The 24,723-nt window shown below is 36.6% G+C and overlaps 1 protein-coding gene and 1 long non-coding RNA gene across 7 annotated transcripts; one reads left to right on the top strand and one right to left on the bottom strand.

The window, feature by feature from the left end:
• Positions 1-580: 580 nt before the first annotated feature.
• Positions 581-13,538, top strand: LOC139765518 (uncharacterized). Of its 5 annotated transcripts, none has more exons than XR_011716676.1 (6): positions 581-756; positions 1,445-1,688; positions 2,247-2,475; positions 3,019-3,216; positions 4,152-5,385; positions 13,401-13,538. It is a non-coding gene; the product is annotated as an uncharacterized lncRNA (long non-coding RNA). The 5 variants fall into 5 exon arrangements; XR_011716675.1 differs by lacking the exon at positions 13,401-13,538 and having other exon boundaries at positions 4,152-4,298; positions 5,228-6,306; XR_011716673.1 differs by lacking the exon at positions 13,401-13,538 and having other exon boundaries at positions 4,152-6,306.
• Positions 10,467-23,510, bottom strand: LOC139765517 (uncharacterized). 2 transcript variants are annotated; one of them, XM_071693014.1, is made up of 7 exons: positions 23,323-23,510; positions 21,781-22,014; positions 20,075-20,366; positions 17,559-17,797; positions 15,892-16,122; positions 15,364-15,633; positions 10,467-14,320 (listed from the first exon to the last, which is right to left on the bottom strand). In XM_071693014.1, the coding sequence occupies exons 2-7, from the start codon at positions 21,991-21,993 to the stop codon at positions 14,192-14,194; spliced, it is 1,374 nt and encodes a 457-aa protein (XP_071549115.1). In that variant the 5' UTR covers positions 21,994-22,014; positions 23,323-23,510; the 3' UTR covers positions 10,467-14,191. The 2 variants fall into 2 exon arrangements, with proteins under 2 accessions (XP_071549115.1, XP_071549114.1); XM_071693013.1 differs by having other exon boundaries at positions 21,781-21,998; positions 23,323-23,508.
• Between the last annotated feature and the right edge of the window lie 1,213 nt (positions 23,511-24,723).

Here is a 24,723-nt window from a genome sequence, read left to right on the forward strand (position 1 = left end):
AGAGGCACGGAGTGTAGAAGATTGTAGATAAGAGGAAGTCAGACATGAAATGTAGGATAATATACTAGAGATATGGAATGTAAGATTTTATACGAGAGGCAGGGAATATAGGATTATAGAAGAGATGCATTCAGGCATGGAAAGTATATCATAAATGCAAGGCAGGTGATGTAAAATTATAGATGTGGGATAGAGAATGTGAGATTATAGACGTAAGGTAAGGAATGCCAGCTTACAGACATAAGGCAGAGAATCTACTTTTGACGTATGGTAGGAACATAAGCTTATAGACGTAAGGTAGGAAACGTAAGATTAGAGTAGTAAATCAAGGAATGTAAGATTAAAGACAAGGCTAAAGAAATATCAGACTCGACAGAACACAGACATGGTGTGGAGAATGACATGGTGACAGAAGGCTTTCGTTATTCCTTAATCAAATACATATAAATATAGGGACATTACACAATATTAACTTATTTATCATACAAATTAATTATGTATACTAAATTGATAGATTAATACCTTATTATGCATCTTTTATATATTACATGAAGGGTCACTATATACATAAGCCGTCCCTCGACTCGCTCTTCCTCCTCTTTCGCTCGGCGGTGCTTACACTTCACATGTGCTACCTTCTCCACGTGAAGATGAGAGGCTTATTAACATCATTTCACGGCCGGGCCACTTATCATAGGTACCAGGATGAACAAGCTGAAGCAGAGGAAGACGGAGTTGTGATAAAATAACAGAAAGGTAATGTTACAGTACTTACAGTATTGAATGATGATGGGTAAACGAACCCCACAAGGGAAGAAGCATGATGGTTTAGTTCTAGTCGAAAGGGCACCACAGAATACTTTTTTCAGACTTACATTAGTAGACTTTTATAATAGAGCATTAATGCTTTTAGTAATTGTAGGGAGGGCTATACTTGGAAAATGTGTTGAAAGTAACACCTAGAAATTAATTCTTAACGAATACTACACGTGCTCAAGTTCCCATTGAAAGCTAAACAGATTTTAAACATTGTCAACATGATCATTTATGTCTCAGATTTTCTCTTATGAATATTAGATGTTCTAGAACTAGTACTTAGTTGGGATTTTATGATAGGACTGTATAACCCTTCAAATATGAACACAAAGCTTATTTGATTAAATTTTGTAAGATGCACAGTCATTGTTGAAGAATATCTTAGAACTTTGTACAGTACATAAATCTACTACAGTTTTGTATATTTCTCTTTTTGGCCACTTTAGAGGTAACACTGACCCTTGGTTATATAAAATTAGGGAAATCGCTTTTCAAATTATGTTATTCATGATGAATATTTGTGAATGATTGCTGTGAATTGAATTCGTCACTACCACTGAAATATATTCATGAATCATCTCCATTTAAGGCCTTTGGACATTCTTCTAACCTTTCCTGATTTTTTCAGTGTGTGAACTAAAAGAGCTAATGAGCTCAGGGCTTGACGTGGCAAGTAATTGGATGTGTGCGGGAGAGTTAGGCCAAGTTTCTGCACACCCAAACTATGGTTTAACTTGTAACAAGTGGATCATGATTTCCCCGTGACAATTATGGGTTATCTTGTAACAAGTGGATCATGATTTCCCCATGACAATTATGGTTTAACTTTTAACAAGTGGATCATGATTTCCCCAAGACAATTCATGCAGTAGGTAATTTTTGAGAAGTTGGCTTGTTGTTTGAAGATTATTAAGTATTCTTCTTTAAACTCCATCTTTTATGAAGGAACATTTAGAAGATACATAGTTTTTTCCCATTGAAAGCTAAACAGATTTTAAGCATTGTTAACATGATCATTTATGTCTCAGATTTTCTCTTATGAATATTAGATGTTTTAGGACTAGTACTTAGTTGGGATTTTATGATAGGATTGTATAACCCTTCAAATATGAACACAAATCTTAATTGATTAAATTTTGTAAGGTGCAAAGTCATTGTTGAAGAATATCTTAGAACTTTTTACAGTGCATAAATCTACTACAGTTTTGTATATTTCTCTTTTGGCCACTTTAGAGGTAACACTGACCCTTGGTTTTATAAAATGAGGGAAATCACTTTTCAAATTATGTTATTCATGATGAATATTTGTGAATGATTGCTGTGAATTGAATTCGTCACTACCACTGAAATATATTCATGAATCATCGCCATTTAAGTCCTTTGGACATTCTTCTAACCTTTCCTGATTTTTTCATTGTGTGAACTAAAAGAGCTAATGAGCTCAGGGCTTGACATGGCAAGTAATTGGATGTGTGCGGGAGAGTTAGGCCAAGTTTCTGCACACCCAAACTATGGTTTAACTTGTAACAAGTGGATCATGATTTCCCCATGACAATTATGGTTTATCTTGTAACAAGTGGATCATGATTTCCCCATGGCAATTATGGTTTAACTTGTAACAAGTGGATCATGATTTCCCCAAGACAATTCATGCAGTAGGTAATTTTTGAGAAGTTGGCTTGTTGTTTGAAGATTATTAAGTATTTTTCTTTAAACTCCATCTTTTATGAAGGAACATTTAGAAGATACATAGTTTTTTCCCATTGAAAGCTAAACAGATTTTAAGCATTGTTTACATGATCATTTATGTCTCAGATTTTCTCTTATGAATATTAGATGTTTTAGGACTAGTACTTAGTTGGGATTTTATGATAGGATTGTATAACCCTTCAAATATGAACACAAATCTTAATTGATTAAATTTTGTGAGGTGCACAGTCATTGTTGAAGAATATCTTAGAACTTTTTACAGTGCATAAATCTACTACAGTTTTGTATATTTCTCTTTTGGCCACTTTAGAGGTAACACTGACCCTTGGTTTTATAAAATTAGGGAAATCACTTTTCAAATTATGTTATTCATGATGAATATTTGTGAATGATTGCTGTGAATTGAATTCGTCACTACCACTGAAATATATTCATGAATCATCTCCATTTAAGTCCTTTGGACATTCTTCTAACCTTTCCTGATTTTTTCAGTGTGTGAACTAAAAGAGCTAATGAGCTCAGGGCTTGACGTGGCAAGTAATTGGATGTGTGCGGGAGAGTTAGGCCAAGTTTCTGCACACCCAAACTATGGTTTAACTTGTAACAAGTGGATCATGATTTCCCCATGACAATTATGGTTTAACTTGTAACAAGTGGATCATGATTTACCCAAGACAATTCATGCAGTAGGTAATTTTTGAGAAGTTGGCTTGTTGTTTGAAGATTATTAAGAATTTTTCTTTAAACTCCATCTTTTATGAAGGAACATTTAGAAGATACATAGTGTATTCTTCCAGAATTAGCCATATTTTCATAATGCATCACATAACTCGTCTTTCATGATTCCTTGAGGACTCCAGCGGTAATTTTATGATTTCTAGTTATCCCTGTGCAAGGCTTTTGGGTTTGTGATCCCAGTGCTGATTATTAACTGTAATTCCCACAAAATGGTCATGCCAGTCTTTGTTTGATTCACACCATATACATGGCAGTGGACTTTATGATAAGATGTATGATAGATATGGAATTTTGTATCATTACATTTACAATGAAGTTGGTGCAAAGGCAAAAATATGTTGATGGATTCAGCACTGCATTCCTCCTAACATCCCGTTTTACCTCACACTTAAGGCATTCATGCCATTGAAGTGAGCACATATGTTTCAATCAAAATTTTGTTGTGAACTAGCATGTTATGCATTTCCTCATTTTTTATAGTTTTATGACTTAGTCATTTAACTTCGTGATGTGATTTGTATGCACCTCCCTGTATACCTAAGTCGTAATCCTATACATAACCTCAGGAATGTTTTTAAATGTATTGATTTACAATGGATTCAATAAGATATTTTTTTTATCGAAGAATATCCTTTATGCTATGTGTGGTACGTGGAGATCTCACACCAAGATATAATTTATAGGACACCTTTTCATATTTTGCAGTGATAGCACTTACCATATATGTATAGTTAAAGAAACTATGGCTTACAAATTGTCATTTATGATGTACAAATATACAATATGATTCCTGAGAATTATACTTGTCTCTACCGCCGAAATATTTGTAAGATTCTGATGTAAGAAAATCCCTTGAATATCCCACTGAATTTTTTACCATTTCTCAGGGTGCAAACCAGAGAATGATTGAGTTCAAGATTCAGGGCACTACATGATTGGGTCTGTATTGCAAAGGAAGAGAATCATACACCATGAACACTTCAAAAGTATACCCTGTGTAATTGCCATGTGTGAAGGTGGCTTGTCACATAAAGGTTAGTTCTCAGTGCTTTAGCTCAGTCTTTTGAAGGAAATGAACGCAAAATACTGTTGTCCAGTCATATATGATCATCTGTGAAATGTGCTTCAGACATATCACATTACATGAATTCCCCCACACTTGCACTATGCTCAGTAGAGTAGTACCTTAGCCTTCTTACCACTGATCACTGCTTGTTCTCCAAAAGCCATTTGATTTTTTCACACCTAAATTTCTTAGGCATAAGTATGAGCTTTACTGCTTTCTTTTATTGAAGATTTGTATTCGCATAAAGCTCATGGAGGAAAGGTAGACTGCACATTACATGGGCAGATTCAGTAAATGGAATGGTAAGAGGTAGAGGTATTTCACGTGATGACATGTTTGATTGTTGATTATTTTTAGTGGAGGCTGTTTGTTAGTTGGTTGGCACTAAATTGAGATGTTTGTCTAACTTATTGAATCAACCCGTATGACATAAATTGAGGTGGAAAATTGAGCAAGAACATGTTAGTATTGAAACCTTTGTTTAGAGTGACACTAAACATAGGCTAAGTGATATTTCCTGTGAAGTGAGAGGCTATTTGCACTTCTACCCTATGTTTATAGGAACTGTTTCAGGTGATAGTTGGATGCAGTACATTTATACAGATTTCTTCTTACTCAGCCTTTTTAGTCTGCCTTTTTTAATACAAAACTTTTTCTTTTTTCCAAGAGAATGAAAACACGTTCTGCCTACAAGTTTTGCATAAACTTACAATTCATAAGTTGTTATATGATTAGATGCAGGAAAAGTATCAGAACCCATATAAATTGAATAATTATAAGAATGATGCAAGATCCTATGTCTGATTCCCATGAATGTTACTTGACCACTGAAACATGAATACAATTTAATTTAGTTTAGTTTTCTTTTGAGTACTATATCAGATTTTCTTTTTCTAGATTATCCTTTGGGAAGCTGTGGATGTTAGGGTCCAGTATGGTGATTGGTGTTGTTCATATCCTTCAAAGTAAAGCTACATTTCTCCATATAATCAGTGTCTGAATTTCAAAATTATGAATTGTAGAAGTCGTGTTGGATCCCAGAAATGCATCTTAAGGTATGATAAGGTTGGCATGTGAGGACATGTACTGTAACTATATTCCTTAGACAATGTTGCATATTTTCACGTGAAAATTTGAAAAACACCCAGTTGAATAGATGAAGATGTGCATATGATTAATTATGAATTTTCTTTGTACTATTGTACTATGTACTAACCTTTCACTCACTACACAGCCTGAAATGGTAGAACAAACTGTTGTGAACCAAAAGGCATTAGTTCCGTTGCCACAAGAGTCTGATCATGCTGTATACTAACTGTATTGTATGTAATTTACAAAACCCAAGTTATGTTTATTTTCAGGAAAAAGTCAAAGCTAGTCATGAAGTCTTTTGTTCAAAAGATAGTAAGTTGTGTAAGGATAGTTGGTAGTACCAACCTAATCAAGTGAAACTCATACCCAGATACATCAGCTAGGTGTTACTGGATGTATTAGATTATTTATTGAGCCTGAATTGAGATAAAGCAATTTTATAGAAATGAATGGTTTGGTCACATGGAGAGAATGAGTGAGGAAAAATTGACCAAGAGGATATATGTGTCAGAGGTGGAGGGAACGAGGAGAAGTGGGAGACCAAATTGTAGGTGGAAAGATGGAGTGAAAAAGATTTTGATTAATTGTTGCCTGAACATGCAGGAGGGTGAAAGGCGTGCAAGGAATAGAGTGAATTGGAACGATGTGGTATACCGGGGTCAACGTGCTGTCAATGGATTGAACCAGGGCATGTGAGGCGTCTGGGGTAAACCATGGAAAGTTCTCTGGGGCCTGGATGCGGATGCTGTGGTTTCGGTGCATTATTACATGACAGCTGGAGACTGAGTGTGAACGAATGGGGCCTTTGTTGTCTTTCCTAGCGCTACCTCGCACACATGAAGGGGGAGGGGGTTGGTTATTCCATGTGTGGCGAGGTGGTTATGGGAATGAATAAAGGCAGACAGTATGAATCACGTACATGTGTATATATGTACATGTCTTTGTGTGTATATATATGTATACATTGAGATGTATAGGTATGTATATATGCATGTGTGGACATGTATGTATATACATGTGTATGTGGGTGGGTTGGGCCATTCTTTCGTCTGTTTCCTTGCGCTACCTCGCTAACGCGGGAGACGGCGACAAAGCAAAATAAAAGTAGAAAAAGATAAAACTGATCCTTTTGAATTACCTTTCAATGTTTGTAAGATGTCTTTTATCTTTCTGTATTTGATATTTATGTAATTGTAACTATGTACGTATTAAGTTGCCAGCTATCTTCAATATTGAATTAGTTTTCAGCTTCATATGTGGATCAGGTATATACAGCTTCTCGAGTAACTTTCACATTTTCAGCCCATGGTCAGTGAGTTAAGGATAAACTTGGAACTCTTATACTTAAATTGCCTTTCTTTTTCACTTTCCACATACTTCGTTTGTCAAGTAAGAACAACCCCTCTGATATCAGCTCAAAATGCACTCATTGTATCCAGTTCAATATCACTCCTGTGGCATCCTCATCTGAAATATGTCTCACCCATGTCTGCATGTGTCCATATTTTCCACAGTCCACTTCACATCTTGTTACCTTCATCTGTAATGGTGTATATCTATTTTACCAGTCCATCATCTGCTGTAGATTCTGCTTAACCATACTATCTAAGAAGACTTAGAATCAAGTGCTTTTCTACTTTTTCAACACATATCCCTGCATAATCTGTCCTTATTTTTCCAGTTGTGGTGGACAAGTTTTACAACTTTGTTCTACTATGTTACATATCCTATCTGTATATCTGATGCTCGTACCCTCTGGAACTCCCTCAAGGTGGGTGGCCATAGCAAAAGTCTCCAAAACTCCCTTCTTTATCATTTTGTTTTCCTTATATACAAAGTTTGTTCTAGAGGATTGGGGAGAAAGGATACTACCCGTGTTTTCTGCATATACAATGTGACTAGAGAGGCAGGGTAGGAAGTCCTCCGCTCCTTTATTGTATTGCTTTCCAAAAGGTGCCATGTGAGTTTTTTTTTTTTCCCTCTAAGGCTCATTCACATGTTTCTATTGATACCTCATTCTTGCAGGAAATAGCAAACATTTATGAAATAAATACAGTGATATAAATCAGAGTTTGTATGAAACCTTTCTGCAAGATGCTTGTTCATTCTACACTAAAAGTTTTATCGTTTACATTTTTCTCTCATCAGTGACCTTTTCAAACGTCAGCATTTCCTTTACTATCCTTGTTGAATTTTATTCCACAGTTATCACTTCTCCATTAAAACTGATGTCCACCCTCAAAAACTTGAGGTTTCATTCACATTCACTTTCAGCTTCCTCCTATGTCAAACACCACTCGTACTCTAAGCTTATCCTTCTTTTAGAAGTTTTCCTCTCTCTAATTCCTTCTCTCCCATATACCCATTGTTAATCCTTCCTTCTGATTCTCTTGCACTAATAGCCATATCTTTTGTCATCTCAGTATATTCTTTGAAGGCTTCTCTGCCACTCAAACTTCATCTATTGTTACTGGCATTTGTAGTTTGTAAATCAAGCATTGTCTTTATGCATGAAGATGTACTTCTTAACAAATTATAGTTATACATAAGCATTGCCAAGTCCATGTACACTTGTAGAACTAAAAGCTCATTACAAACTTTTGTGCCAAAGAAAATGTTTTTAGCAACTTATTTATTATTTTTTATTATACTTTGTCGCTGTCTCCCGTGTTAGCGAGGTAGTGCAAAGAAACAGATGAAAGAATGTCCCAACCAACCCACATACACATGTATATACATACACGTCCATACATGCTCATATACATACCTGTACATCTCAACATATACATATATATACACACAAACATATACATATACACACATGTACACAATTCATACTTTGCATTTATTCATTCCCATTGCCACCCTGCCACACATGGAATAACAACCCCATCCCCCTGCATGTGCGTGAAGAAGCACTATGAAAAGACAACAAAGGCCACATTCGTTCACACTCGGTCTCTAGCTGTCATGTATAATGCACCAAAACCACAGCTCCCTTTCCACATCCAGGCCCCACACAACTTTCCATGGTTTACCCCAGACACTTCACATGCCCTGGTTCAATCCATTGACAGCACGTCGACCCTGGTATACCACATCATTCCAATTCACTCTATTCCTTGTATGCCTTTCACCCTCCTGTATTTTCAGGCCCTGATCACTCAGAATCATTTTCACTCCATCTTTCCACCTCCAATTTGGTCTCCCACTTCTCGTTCCCTCCACCTCTGACACATATATCCTCTTTGTCAATCTTTCCTCACTCATTCTCTCTGTGACCAAACCATTTCAAAACACCCTCTTCTGCTCTCTCAGTCACACTTTTTATTACCACACGTCTCTCTTACCCTATTATTACTTACTCGATCAAACCACCTCACACCACATATTGTCCTCAAACATCTCATTTCCAGCACATCCACCCTCCTCCACACAGCTCTTATGTATAGCCTACGCCTCACAAACATATAACACTGTTGGAACCACTATTCCTTCAAACATACCCATTTTTGCTTTCCAAGATAGCGTTCTCGACTTCCACACATTCTTCAACGCTCCCAGAACTTTCGCCCCCTCCCCCACCCTATGATTCACTTCCGCTGCCAAATCCACTCCCAGATATCTAAAACACTTCCCTCCCTCCAGTTTTTCTCCATTCAAATTTACCTCCCAGTTGACTTGTCCCTCAACCCTACTGTACCTAATAACCTTGCCCTTATTCACATTTACTCTTAACTTTCTTCTTTCACACACTTTACCAAACTCAGTCACCAGCTTCTGCAGTTTCTGTCCCGAATCAGCCACCAGCACTGTATCATCAGCGAACAACTGACTCACTCCCCAAGCTCTCATCCACAACAGACTGCATATTTGCCCCTCTTTCCAAAACTTGCATTCCCCTACCTAACAACCCCATCCATAAACAAATTATACAACCATGGAGACATCATGCACCCCTGCCGCAAACCAACATTCACTGAGAACCAATCAGCAACTCCTTATATAGGTACAAAAATCTTAACATGAATTAGTTTTGGTTACAACATGTACACCTTTCAAGATGATGAAAATGTAAGGTAAAGAAATCAGTTTAAAACAATTCTGGTGTTTTATTAAGAGAAGGCCAGTTAATTAGCACTGCTTGTGTTTTTTCTCCATTAGAGACTTTTCTCTATTATAACCTCCAACCATGCATTGGTGGAGGTAAAATGGAAGCTCCACTGAATTCGTCTTACTCAGGTCAGGTGTACAGCATAGTCTGACCCTATGTTCATCTATTTCAGTTGTATGTATATTTTCTTATGAATGCTTGATAACACACAGTTTTGCTTCTTCTTACTGCTTCATGATGAATTTAATAACATGCAACATTTTCAGTTTAAATTTGACAGCTCTTTTGAAAAAGTTAAACTTTAACAATAGCAACCTCTGAGAAACAGCATGGGACTCAGACAGTGAAAACAATATTGATGGTAGATGCTTGAGAGCCTTACCACAAGTGATCAACTTGTACTGACTTTAGAGGATTTGTCACCTGGCATGTGAACTAATCCTGTTGGATAGTTGGAATAACCGTACTGGGATTTTGGATTTTGTATCATTATAACTTCAAAGAATTTGTACTTATTCTACACACTAAAATGGTCATGGAAATTAGTTGTGTCACTTTCATAAAAGTCTGTTTAAGATTTTCTTTAAGCAGTAAAAGAATTTTCCAATTTTATTAATGTGTGTACTGAACCAGGGCATGTGGGGTAAACCATGCAAAAATCTGTGGGGACTGGTTGTGGGTAGGTAGCTGTGGTTTCAGAGCATTACACAAGACAGCTTGAGAATGAATGTGGCCTTTCTTTGCCTGTTCTTGGTGCTACCTCACTAACTCAGGAATCAGTGATCAAGTAAAAAAAAAAAGAATATATGTTTGTAATTGGATATTAGCATTACAATATATATTTATATATTATGGATAATAATAAGAGGTAAATCAAACTTGTTTGGCATGCATTATTTCTCATCTAGAGAAGGTTAATGAAAAGATCAGTATACACACTTACTTTATTTCACAATATATAGTGGTAACATTTTTCACCTGTTAAAAGGCTTCTGCTGAAAAATAGAAATACAGTGAAAAAATTGCAAACTATAAACTTTTAAATAAGACCACAGGTACATTACAAACCTTATATACGTGATCATGATTATGTAGAATGTATCACAAGACATCACACTAACCTACAAATACTGCTGTTTTTCATTTCTCTGACCTCAAACTTCATTTGCTCCAATGTATGTATGTTAGCTCATATACTTAGATCAACTTCATTCATTTTATTGATATGGTTAGATTTTACCTAAATTGCTTTCGATTACCAATATAAAGTAGCTAACATATTTTAAGTATATGGAAAGATGTTGGAACTGTCAAAAATGTGATACCTACTTTGTAATTCTTGAATCATTTGATTCCTATCTTGCCAGTCATATAACTTGAGATTTCTTTGCTTTACATTTTTTATCGTTACATTCTTTCATCACTTGATTACTACAGAATATATTTTCAACTCTTCATGAATCATTGTCGAGTTTCTTGTTTATCCTCTAATGAATCTTCTTATTTCCTTATTACATGCTTTTGTTTCTCACACTCGTGAGGTAGCAACAGAAACCAAGCTTTAGGAACTATTCTCACTGTCCATTCAGTGTCTGCTTTTAAAAAGGAAAGTGATTGTACAGACGGGGAGGATTTCCACCCCTCTTGGGTAATACAGCATTCCTCCTCCCCATTTAACATAGATAATACATGGGATATAGTAACTACAGTATGTTATTTATTTATTCATTTATAACTGCCTCAGCAGAGATGTGATAGACTCTGGAGTGAGGAGTTCTTTGATGAGACCATACTCACATTGATACAGCCTTGCCAAAGGTGACTTCTTTTGCAGTGTAAACTTGTGTAGACAAGAGTCCAGTTACACTGTGTGTGTTATAGAGATATCAGTTGTTTTTTTCTGCCAAAGTAATCAGGAACAAACAAACAATGGTTTCATTTGCACAAATGCACTGGTATCGGTAATGTTTAGTGTACCGAAACCAGAACCAACCATCCACAGCCAAGCTTATTCTTGGTTTACTTTAATAATTGCATCTGCCCTGGTTCAGTCCTCTGATGGTGCTTCACTACTCTATATACCACACTGACCCAGTTCATTCTATCCCATATTAATCCGTATAGACATTGACTGTTGATCCAGAAACTTGAAGGGAGTAATCACTTATGTTTTTGTGATTACCTCTTTGTGCATTATGGGGAGGAACCTTAACACCTAGGTCTGTTTCATAAAATTTTCTGGATCATCCAGTCTTTCAAACCTATCTATACTCCCAGGATTTACACTTCTTTTATCATGATCTGTGGATCCATAGCTATCTTGTGCAAGTTTTTCTTCATCAAACTTGATTTTGCATGCATTAGTTTGGGTATTGGGTAGTCTAGTGAATGCAGTAAATATTTTCCCAAACATCTTCATGCCTGTGAATTTTGACATTGATTAGTAAATAACTGTAAGAGTGCTTTAGATGAGAAGTTAGCCTAAGTCATTTTCAAATGCTGATTCCCTCACTGTGTTTCCAGAAATACTCGAGTCTTGATTAGGCTTTGTTTTGTCTCCAAAAATATTTGAGTCATAATTAGGCTTCATTTCATATTCTTTCATCCTCATCACCTTATATATTGGTTGAACTTCATCAGTCATGTATCTTACCTCAGCTGATGTCTGTATAGGTATGCAAGATCCATAAATATTTTCAGGTGTTACTCTTCGAGTCATTTACATAGTGTGTATATAATTTTTTTAAATGTATATATATGTCGAGTTATGTAGCAAATCATTGAGATCGTGGCCCACTAAACCTCTTTGGGTCAAACTGGTATCACCAGAGCACAAGCACAGCACCTAACAGCAAATAACGGATTTCATTTTTCTTTTTTTTTTATATAGAAAATTAATGAGGCCATTTTTTCATCAGTTCATGATGCTAACAAGGGAAACTGAAAAAGTGTGAAAGAAAATCACGTCATTTATTCTTCCAAACTGAATTCATTCAGTGCCAAATTAAAAGCTCGGATTAAATGTATAGTTAAAAAAGAGTTTCTCGTACTGAGATTCTGGACTGTGACAAGTACATATTAACAATGAAAACAGATGGTACCTACAATGCAGGTGTATTGAAACACGGCTTTACCTTTAGTTAATATTTGAAGCATTACTGCTGACTTTTAACACTGATGCATGGAGATGAACTGTGGCCACAACATGCAGGGAAGCATCAGCATATGCCACTCTATAGTTCAAGTGGGAAACAATATGACAAAATTCACTTCTTAAGCAATATTAGGCAAGAAATTTATGACATTTGCTTTGCTAATATTTAAGAAAAATATGCAGTACAGTATTTTCCACATCTAAAAAAGGAAATAATTGTAAAATGATCTTGTATCAACTCATCCTAATCCTTGCATTTTGTGTGTTAAAGAACCAACATAAGTGCCTGAGAGATGCAGCAAAGATATTACCCTGTAATTATATGCACAATTGTTGGACTTTTTCTGCCTGCTGAAAGTTTTCATCATATCACAAAGACAGCATCAAAACCAACAACAAAAAGAGTGCATGACTTGCTTGTGCAAAGCCTTATCACATCTAATCATATCTGTTCCAGTTTCATCGGACCACATCATTATACCACCAGCTAGCCTTGGAGCCAAACTTTAAATTTTACGAAATCTTTAAATTTTTTTGTCATTTGAAAAATCTTGTCTGTCCCCACTTTCAAATTTTATTCATTTAAACATCTCATTATCCAGACTACCAGCTACAGTACCAAACTAATCCAAAATATTTTATCTGCATTTTTATAATGAAGCAGTCATCTGGAGGTGAAATTAAAAAGTATTGGTCTGTTGTTTTCACAGATACTGTGGCTAGTGACAAATGGAAGATCATGGTGATCATACAGGACCACCTACTGCTGATGTGTGAACAGCAAAACCTGTTCCTAAATATCAGTACCATAATGAACTTGATCACTACAGGTCACACAAGAAAACAGCTATTCCCTAACCATTATAACTAACAACTGCTCATTTCAGTTTGTGTTTAGTCACATTAACTCATGGTCTATTGCATAATAAACTGTACTATAGCTTTATAATTTTAATAAATATATATTTTATATGTAAAAAACAATATATTGGTGATATCAGAGTATTCGAAAATGCCTGAAGTTTGTTTCTATAGATTCAAGAAGACACTGAAAAACCTTTTTTTAACTGAACTCCCTTTGAAATTACAATGTCTGGATTATTGCGTAACCCCCATTCTAAATGAACACTTTCAGTCAAAATGTTGCGTAATATTCTTACCCTGCTTCACAAAATTATGCATAATTCACACAACTAGATGCTGCAGCAAATACTGCTTTTAGTTGAATTCATAGAATTCAATGGCCATCATCATGAACTTTCTGTAATTTCACTCAAATTGCTGTGAAGCATAATGAAAATCAGTACACCAGCCTTAAACTCCTACTGATACTGGCCATAACTTGATGAAATAAAATGTGAAATAGTGACAGTCTAATGCCCCTACTTAACACAATTAATACTACACAAATTTTTGGTATAGAAGTTTTCCTATTTATTCACAGTCCATATGGCTTATAGAAGACACTTCCCAGTCTCCCTGAAGAATTATTTAATATGATTTACATTGTCACACTGAGCTGAAAGTTGTCCGTTCTGTATCTGTCACGACGGTCAACATGACTCCAGAAGCAGAGGCATGCAATCATGATAGGCAACCCAAGCAAACTAAATATTAGTTCTCCAGTTACCTATAAAGGAAAACATTGATTAATTAGTACATTACCTCAGAAATATATAATTACAAGATTTATTTCACCCAGCAAAATCTTGTTAAAATATTTACAGTGAAGTGCACTGTTGTTTACCGACAACAAAATAACTAAGAGATTCTTCTCCAAACATCAGAAGCACTATTTATCTGTACTCTACACCACATCAGCATCTTTCATACAACCTAGCACCCTTCAAACAATGTTTGATCATCGCTCCCTAACACACATAAGCTATATAACCAGCACCTCCCCACTCACAACAGCATTATACATCACCATCAAACCCCCTCACACACCTGCACTCTAAACATACACCTCAATCATATCTCCCCTACAAACACATGAGCTATCACCTCCAAGACACAGACATACACTGTAATAGTACATTATTAATGTGCTGACTAGGTCCTCCATAACTAATATGCATTTTACTCTTTAAGAAGCAGTGTGGTTTCAGAAGTGGTGGAGGATGTGTGGATTGGATTTTGTTTTTAATGTGAAAGAAATACTTAGAAAAACAGATGGATTTGTATGTAGCATTTATGGATCTGGAGAAGGCTAGTAGAGATGCTTTGTGGAACATCTTAAGAGTATATGGGAGGTAAGCTGCTAGAAGCAGTGGAAAGTTGACTGAGCCTTAGAAGAAAAAATCCTCACTTGGACCCCTTTTCAGTTTCTTCTTTAGAAAAAGTAAAACAGGAGGGGTCGGATTTCCAGCCCCCTGCTCCCACCGCATTTAGTTGCCTTCTGTGACATGCAGGGAATCCATGGGCAGTATTCTTTCTCCTCTATCCTCAGGGATATATATTTATATCATCATTAGCTCTATTCCCATTTACACAGGTGGATTAAGTACTTAAAAGATATGTTCTTTTAGCAGAAATTGATTTAACAAAGCTAGAGTCCCCAAACCTGCATGGTAACAAGTCAGGAATAACCAATTTCCTGTAGGTTGTTACCTTGCTACTCTTGTTTGTCTTTATCAAGCAATTACAAAACTATAAGGTACAGAGTCTCACCTGTGGGTGCCAGTGGATACCAAAATGGCCACCAGTGGTGAACAGTGCCCACCAAAGAGCTTGGACAGGAAGGGATACAGAGGTTGTTGCAAGTGTGAAGATCATTGAATGGGAAGCAGCCATGACCCTGCCTATGAGCACAAGGAATGTCACATGCAGAATGACAACAAGCCAACCGTAAAGGGCTGTGGGCCCACACTCTTCTCCCCAGTGAAAGTGGCATCGTAGACCACCAGATGTTAACTTTACAAATTCCTGGGGTGATCCAGCCTAAGTTAAGAACAGAAAAAGTATTACCATCCTGAACTGAGGTGAACAAAAAATAACCAGCCTAAGTGAAGAAACAAAAAATTTAATAATCAGCTTTTATAAACATTCATAGATCTACACCTTCCTTCCACAGTTTTAACTTGGTAAAACAATCGAATACAACACAACAACACAAAGTTCCTCTACCCACATTTTTCACCATTATATACAATCCTTCCCTCACCCACCCTCTCTCACAATTAAGCATTAATACTTTACCTTGCCTAACGCAGTGAAGAAATCAGTCCAGAAGAGCATCATGATGGTGGTAAGTGAGGCCAGAGTGAACCATACAAGGTGGATACCCCACTTGGCTTCACTTGAGTTGTGTAAAGGCACTGTCAGTGTCACTCCTCCCCCACCACTAGATATGAGTGCCTCTGCATCACTTCCTGGGGCTGCCATTCGTCCCGAAACTGTGCTGACCATGCTCAGTCCTCCTGTGCCAGGCTAGATTGGGGTCAAAATGAAAAAATTTCAGCAATTAGCAGGAAGGGAAGAAATTAACTCGCCAATCAACCTTATTACTATCCCAAACACTAACCTAACAACCCTTCTCCCTATCTTTTCTAAACACAACTCCCTATCTCTATCCATCTAATGAATTACCTTATTCCTGCATTAAATCCTTAAAAAACACCAGCCTATCAATCCTAAAGCCTCCCTAATGACCCCATTTCCTCTTCAGTGTACCAACCTATCAGTCTTGCTCCCTATTTTCCATGTTTCCAATAATTATACCAATCCCTCAGTCCTGCTCCCTACCTGTTTCTGTTAAATGGCTTCCAAAGTATCAAACCCAATTTCTTTTTCCAGTGGTGTATCAACCAATCAACCTCATTCCCTATTTGTTTCTATACAGTACCTGTAAATCTTCAAAATAATTATAAGTTTAAAGTGAATCATAATATCCCCTTTCTCATTACTTCAAAATCTCTAAATTATTGTTTTTTCTTTCTCCCTTCCTTTGAAGACCCAGCAACAGGTATGACTTCTGTCTGTAAGTGGATCCCCCAGCATAAAAAAGAGGAGATTTTATGGCTATACCGTCATTCTTTTGTATTCAAACATATTACTGTGTATGAGGTCCTTGCTGCTTTTCACAATTCCTAATGTATGAGGTCCTTGCTGCCTTTCACAATTCCTAATTCAATCCAGCCCCTTGTTTCTTTAAATATAGACTAAACAGATAGAGCAAGTTCCATTTTAAGTGTAAAATTAATAATGATACTGCAGTCTATACTTCCACAGTGTATTACTTTGAATAACTGTAATAAAACTGCATCAGTACATAACTAATACAAGAAGTCTATTTCTTCTTTTCATTGAATCTGAAATCAATTTGATAATATAATTTAATTTGGCTGAAAAAATTTGAATTTTCTATTCAATATTGGAACTAAGGGGGAAAATGTATACAGTTATCATGCAAATGAAAACTTCATGCCTCAAAATCACTACAAAGTCTTATTATTATAATGACTTTCTGGATATCTTGGAGATCACTGACAATCTTCAAAAACCAATCATCCACCTAAATAGAATATAGTATAACATCCTCTTGGGTAAAGCAAGCCAAGTCAGCACTCTTGCTGTCAATACCAATGAATTTATGTTTAGCCGGGCATAAACATGCATTACTTATAATTCCCTCCCACTACTTAATTTTCATATTTTTTCATAGTTATCAACATGGCACATGCAAATAGTATGTCCCAGTCAAAGTCATTTCGAGTTAGAAACAATTGACATTAATCTGGGCACTGCAGGTGCTTGTGGACCTGGTTATATGATGAAGGAAAGACAAAAGAGAATTCCACAGCTTAGCTGTTCAAGAGAAGTAAGAGGCATCATTAGTGACTTTATTACACAAACTTCTGGCTCACCTTTTTTGAAAGCACTTCTCTTTCTAGCAACAGCCATGACAATGTAAAAAGAAACAGTGCAGCAGCATAGACAATGGTCCACAGAGCATGGGCTTGTGCACTCCAGTGTCCCCCATCATCTTCAGGGGAAAGTCTAGTTCGTCCATGACACAGGTACATGTTATTAAGTTGGAAGTCCATGGCCAAAAATAATCCACCAAGGACACCACACAGGGAAAACATCTTTGGTGAACTCAGCTCTGGAAAATGGAAATTTATCTCGGGAAAAGTTGTGATAAAAGAATACTGCGGAGTGGATCTGGAACAAGTGTAAAGAAGCATGGAAGTGTCCATTGCTTGATGACTGGATGAAGTATAACTTTTCTATTGCTTAAAGACAAGGGGACTAAAAAGTGAGTATAAGAACTTATTTTTTTCAATTTGTTTTCTGTTTCCTGTATTAGAAAGGCAGCGCCAAGAACAGATTAAGAAATGGCCTCGCTAGCACACATCCTCTCTCTAGCTGTCATGTAATTTATCAAAACCACATCCCCCTATCCACAACCAGGATCCAGAGGTCTTCATGTGGTCTACCCTGATTGCTTCATATACCCTAGTTCAATCCACTAACAGCATATTAACCCCCCCCCCCCTCATTATGCCACATTGCTCTAATTTACTATTCCATGCATACCTTACACTCTCCTGCATATTAAAGTCCTGAGCACTCGAACCCTTTACTGCTTCATCCTTCCATTTCCAGTCTGGTCTCCCTCTTCTTTTCCCATCCACATCTAGCATATATGCCCTCTTTGTCAATCTCTCTTCATTCACTCCTTATGTCCAAAACATTTCAGCTCTCAACCAAACCCTTTTTATTACACACTTCTCTCTTACCCTATCATTTCTTACTCAACCCTCCTCACACCCTGTTTTGTCCTAAAACATGTCATTTCATACACAATCACCCTCCTCTGTACAGTCTCCTTATACAGTGAATGATGATACTGCATGGATTAGTGAGCCCCTTGTTAGTGAGGCACAAGTGGGATTAGAAAGCAAAGAGGTGTGCATCAATCAGGTTCTATCCTCAGACAAGTAGTAGAAAAACTTAATAGATATATAAAAATGTATGCAGCTTTTATCGATTCAGAAAAGGCACACAGTAACATAAATAGGAAGGTACTTTGGGATGATCTGATTCTATATAGTGAACGTGGAAGACTTCTGATGCTGTTAAAAGTTCTTATAAAGGAAGCAGTGCATGTGTGAGAGTAAGTAGTCTGAAGTAAGTGTGGGAGTGCAACAAGGTTGTGTAAAGTCACTCACTCTGATCATTATAAAGCTTATGTAAATGGGGCATTGTTAAATTTGAAACCTAATCATGGAGAATCAAAATATATGATATTATATGCAGATGTTGCTATGCTTTCAGCTGAAACAGGAAGTTAGTAAGAATGGTGATCCAGTTCAACAGTACAGTGAGGAGGAGGATACGGTGAATGCAAGTAAATGTAAAGTGCTAGTTTTTAGAGAGAAAGAACAGACGGAAGAATTAGAAGTTGTGGATAAGTCTGAATATTTAAAGATGAAGTTTAGTAAGGCTGAACTTTAAGCCATGCAAAGAAAAACTAGGGTTGCACCAAAGACTGTTGAATGAAAAAAGTTAGCATAGAGTGTGCACGAAATTTGCAGATTAGTACTTGTCCCATTGCTGATGTATGACTGTAAAACTCAGGTGTATAAAAGTCTGAACAAAAATATAAGCAGATGACATGGATAATTTGCATAGTATGGTTGGAATTACAAGGATAAACATATGACTAATTGAGGAGACCTTTGCAATGGCCACCTGCTTAAGGGAGTTCCTGGGTGGAATAGGTAAAAGAGATATAGACAGATAATGTCTAAGGTCTTATGGTGTGAAAAAGTCATCAGAAAAAGACATTGGTTAAGGTCTATTAAGATGAGAGGATGGTCAAGAACATACACAGTAGTGCATTAGAGTGTATAAGGAGGAAAGGTAAACCATGGAAAAGATGGATAGATGGAGTGAAAGAAATTAATTGAATTAGGGGTGATTTGGATGAATATATAAGAGTAATGATTAGGGATCAGAAGCAATGTATGCAATTTGTGTAAGGAAATATGAATGGAATCTTATGTCTTCACCGTGAATCAACTTAAAGTGTAAGTGAAAAATTAAAAAGTGCTTGTATAAGTGTGGCAGTCCATGTAACACACTGGGTACAGGCTGTTGACAAATTGCTAATGTTGCAGAGGCTGATTGTACCTGATCCACTTCTATTAAACTGAGAATGGAGGACTACTACTACAAAGACATAAAAAAGTAATTATTTTGATTAACAATACTACTGTTATAGTCCAACATTTCACTTTATCATGTTCTTACACAAAAACACTGGACTTCAGCATTCTACTGTTGTAGTATTTCATTCAGGTGTTCTACTGCTCCTGACCTATATCATTATCATAGACAGAGTAAGCTGCACCCACACTTAAAATGAAGGACTCACCTGGGCCCTTGTAGAAAAAATAGATAATGATCATATACATGACCATGAGCCCCATGAGAGGTTCTTGGGCATGGCACACAACACGTTTCCTGTCCAGTGCCAAGACAATCATAAGCATAGCCATGCCATGAAACATTCCTGTCTTCAGAATAGCAGAAGGTGAGGATGGCCCTAACCTTGACACTTGGCAGAAATAACTGTAACGCAGCTGAACAAAGAGGACGATGGGTAATGCGGTGAAGATGGACGTGAAGATGAGAGCGGAGTATGCATCTCCAGCAACATTGATGGACTGAAAGTACAAAGTAAAGTAATAAGTGGAACCATATTTATTAAGAGTGGGATAAACATTTACAAAATCAAATATTTATATTCATTTATTGTGTCAGCTCTTCATCTATCTGCCCATGTATTAGAACTGTCTATGTACAACGCAGGGTCTATGTCATCTTGTGATCCTGACTGGATCACAATTTTATTCCCTCTTGTATTATAAATGCAGTTTGTCATTACAAGAAGAGCTGCAAGGGTAGTGATTGTCTCTGAAAAATCTTTTATTCATCACATGTTAGAGCTACCCACAATGCTTAAAACACAAACCAATACATTACTTTCATGTCTGATCACTGCAAGAGTGAAGTGAATAACTGATTATTTGCACAGAAGTTAAGATAATTAACTGCCTCAGCATAGTTTCTGAAGAATCCGTGAGAACTGACCATGACATTATAACACCCTTGGAATATACAACACACTACCTCAAAGAGGATTTAGAAGTGTGAAGGGTGCCGTTGTCATTATGACCAGGACTAAGATATTACCGTGCTAAAGACTGGAATAATGACAGTGCTACTGCCTTTAACACCACACCAACAAAATGTCGGAGAAGATGCCATATGGGAGGTACATCACACTGAAGCAAATTGTCATAAGTGGAAATCCCTCTAAATATTTAACTATCCAAGATGGAGGTGCACCTTTAAATCATTTCATTTCAAAATAATTGCCTTTTTTCAAGGGTTTGATTACAAAAGTTTAGTAAGTGAAAAATGACCACTTCAGAAAGATTACCATTGAAAAAGATACCTCACCATTAACTAATAGATATAAGTAAAGGTCTCGTCGGTAGTTTTAAAGAAATGTACAAAGACAGTATGACAAACAGCTGTTATCAGCAGTGAAAGGGCAACAGGTATTGACTATGCAACTAAAGCTGTTGTAAGCATTGCAAAGGTAATACACAGTAACAATACAACCATGAAAACTGTTGACTACATCTAGAGCAACACACAATGAAACTACAGCAACAGTAACTCTTATCAGAAGTGCCAGAGGAATATACTGTGCCATTATTGCAGGTAGAGCGTCTGTCAGTATCATCAGGGCAATTCATAGGAGCAGTGTGCAACTACAACCGCCATCAGTAGAACTAGGATAATATACTGTAGTAGCTGTCATGGTCATTAGTATCTGTGCAATACAGTAGCTGTATGATATGCACCATCATCAACCCTGTGGCTGTACAGAGTATATCCTCAAAGATAAAGTTTTCTTATTGAGAGGAGCTGAAACAGTGCCTTAACCCTACACCAAGTAAGTGTTCTCGAAGATGTTGTTATGGCTCTGTATGTAGATATGAAAAAAATGGCACAATAGTTAATGCAATTATTCACTAGGACTAACGTAATGAGATATGGGAAGCTAACCTCAAGATATACTGGCAGCATGATGACTAACCCTGTTGTCACCAGCACCAGAGCAATACACTGTACAGGAAGGTGCCAGAGTGGGGGTACATCCTGCAGAAGGGAGGGAGGATTGTGAGCTGCACCACTGCCACCTGACTCCTCGGTAATGCCTTCAAGATCATCTGCACGAATAAGGGTCTGAAGGTCATCTGCTCCTTCACCTTCAGCCATGATTTCTGCAATATGAAGTCCCTATAATCATAAGGTATTGAGATGTAAAACTGATAAATTTACTGGAATGCTTAAGATCCACTAAATAATAATAAATTATAAAAGATGACCACATACAAGTGTCTTCACACACAATACATGAATTTCCTATTTACCACTTCCCGATACAATAAAAGAAGCTGCCTCTCATAACATGGTCATAGCATAGTTTTCCATACTGATATGTCCCTAATGTAGAGACACAGCCCAATAAATCTATCTCACCTAAGTTTCTTTCTGTTTGTATGCCTATTTACACCCAATTCAACTATACAGTACTTCCAACAGCCACAATGATAGTCTGTATCAATTAAGCCTAATATCCTATACATTTGTGAAACAATCTAATTTTTCACTTGGCCAATTTTACTCTGTACTGCCAACCATAATATCTGCTAATATAATGGGCTTCAAAACAGCATGTTACATGGTGTTTTGTATCATGATGGTGTTAACCACACCATGTTACACAGAGTTTGGTATCTTAATGGGTTTCATTATACCATGTTACATGATGTCTGGTATCATAACAGACTTCAGTCATACATAATAAGGGTTGCCTATAAAAGCTATAACAACCAAATTAGAGTACTGCACAATAAAACCATACACTATTATCAAGCAGAAACGTTTTGATCTTGATTTACGGATTCACCCCTGAATATGTGAATTCATTATTTGGAAACAAACCTGCCACCTATATTAGTGGTAATTAACCCTACATTTTTCATATTCGTAAAACTCGCACACCACTATCCTCTTGTTTGATATTATAAAATATAATGCTCAGAATCATGCTTCATAAGTTTTACTCTATTCTCTAAACACTTTACCAATGCAAAGCGATTCTGCTCAATATCAAGATATTTTTCAATCCATAGCTGTACAGTTTTCCTATTAGAATAAGGTGGTGTAAAGGAAGTTCATAGTTATTATTATTATTATTATTATTATTATTATTATATATATATATATATATATATATATATATATATATATATATATATATATATATATGTGTGTGTGTGTGTGTGTGTGTGTGTGCTTACGATACTCTTATCAAATACTGTTTAGGCTTAACGGTTAAGAAACACACCGCGGCTTCGTCTCCTTCAGTCATGTGATTCGTCAAGACACGAGTCATCAATTCAATACTCTACCAGAGGGCAGCCACATGCAATATATTGAATAATCCAACAATCCTCTCCTTAAAAATCCTCATTATTTACCTCAGAGAAACATCACTGCTGAATATTTTCCACGTCCTACCAACATTATCTGGTCATTTACCTCTCGTAATACCGCTGATTCACATGAATGCTTTTATCAGGCTTCGACTTGAGTCTCTCTTTTGTAATGGTGGAGGGTATTCGTTATAGTGTAGTCGAGGTGAGATAGCCAGGAGCCCCTCCTAACGGCGTCAAACTCAATTCCGCCAGACCGTCGTCTCTCAGCTGATCGTCTTCAGCTGATCAGCTTTTGTTTACAATCGATGTCCCTGCGTCCGAATCCTTGCACCGTATTCCTCTCTGTTCTAAGAATGACAAATAACCAGTCCTTTCAGTGATTGTCATCTGTTACAGCTTGTACCCGAATTTTGTTCTTTAAGTAAGTAATAATTGTCTCTATGAAAGTTTGTCTTCATTACGTATGAGTAACACAAACCATGGATATGTTAGCGTCCGAACCCTTCCTTAAACCACATTCGCCAACGAGGATAAAACGAAGAGCTAAAGGCTGGTCCGAATTATATATATATATATATATATATATATATATATATATATATATATATATATATATATATATATATATATATATATTATATATATATATATATATATATATATATATATATATATATATATATATATATATATATATATATATATATATATAATTCAGACCAGCCTTTAGCTCTTCGTTTCATCCTCGTTGACGAATATATATATATATATATATATATATATATATATATATATATATATATATATATATATATATATATATATGTATATATATATATATATATATTCTTTTTTTTTTTTGCTTTGTCGCTGTCTCCCGCGTTTGCGAGGTAGCGCAAGGAAACAGACGAAAGAAATGGCCCAACCCACCCCCATACACATGTATATACATACGTCCACACACGCAAATATACATACCTACACGGCTTTCCATGGTTTACCCCAGACGCTTCACATGCCTTGATTCAATCCACTGCCAGCACGTCAACCCCGGTATACCACATCGCTCCAAATCACTCTATTCCTTGCCCTCCTTTCACCCTCCTGCATGTTCAGGCCCCGATCACACAAAATCTTTTTCACTCCATCTTTCCACCTCCAATTTGGTCTCCCTCTTCTCCTCGTTCCCTCCACCTCCGACACATATATTCTCTTGGTCAATCTTTCCTCACTCATTCTCTCCATGTGCCCGAACCATTTCAAAACACCCTCTTCTGCTCTCTCAACCACGCTCTTTTAATTTCCACACATCTCTCTTACCCTTACGTTACTTACTCGATCAAACCACCTCACACCACATATTGTCCTCAAACATCTCATTTCCAGCACCTCCATCCTCCTGCGCACAACTCTATCCATAGCCCACGCCTCGCAACCATACAACATTGTTGGAACCACTATTCCTTCAAACATACCCATTTTTGCTTTCCGAGATAATGTTCTC

This window comes from Panulirus ornatus, chromosome 55 (assembly GCF_036320965.1).
Source record: "Panulirus ornatus isolate Po-2019 chromosome 55, ASM3632096v1, whole genome shotgun sequence".
In the NCBI taxonomy this organism is placed as follows: Eukaryota; Metazoa; Arthropoda; class Malacostraca; order Decapoda; family Palinuridae; genus Panulirus; species Panulirus ornatus.

Bases quoted from the DNA above. Each gene is read 5' to 3' on its own strand.
- LOC139765517 (XM_071693014.1), bottom strand. From the start codon at position 21,993: ATGGCTGAAGGTGAAGGAGCAGATGACCTTCAGACCCTTATTCGTGCA. The intron at 20,367-21,780 runs GTTAGCTTCCCA...TTGTACTTTCAG, and splicing joins TGCTGCCAGTATATCTTGAG to TCCATCAATGTTGCTGGAGA. The intron at 17,798-20,074 runs GTGAGTCCTTCA...TCCATTTTCCAG, and splicing joins TTTTTTCTACAAGGGCCCAG to AGCTGAGTTCACCAAAGATG.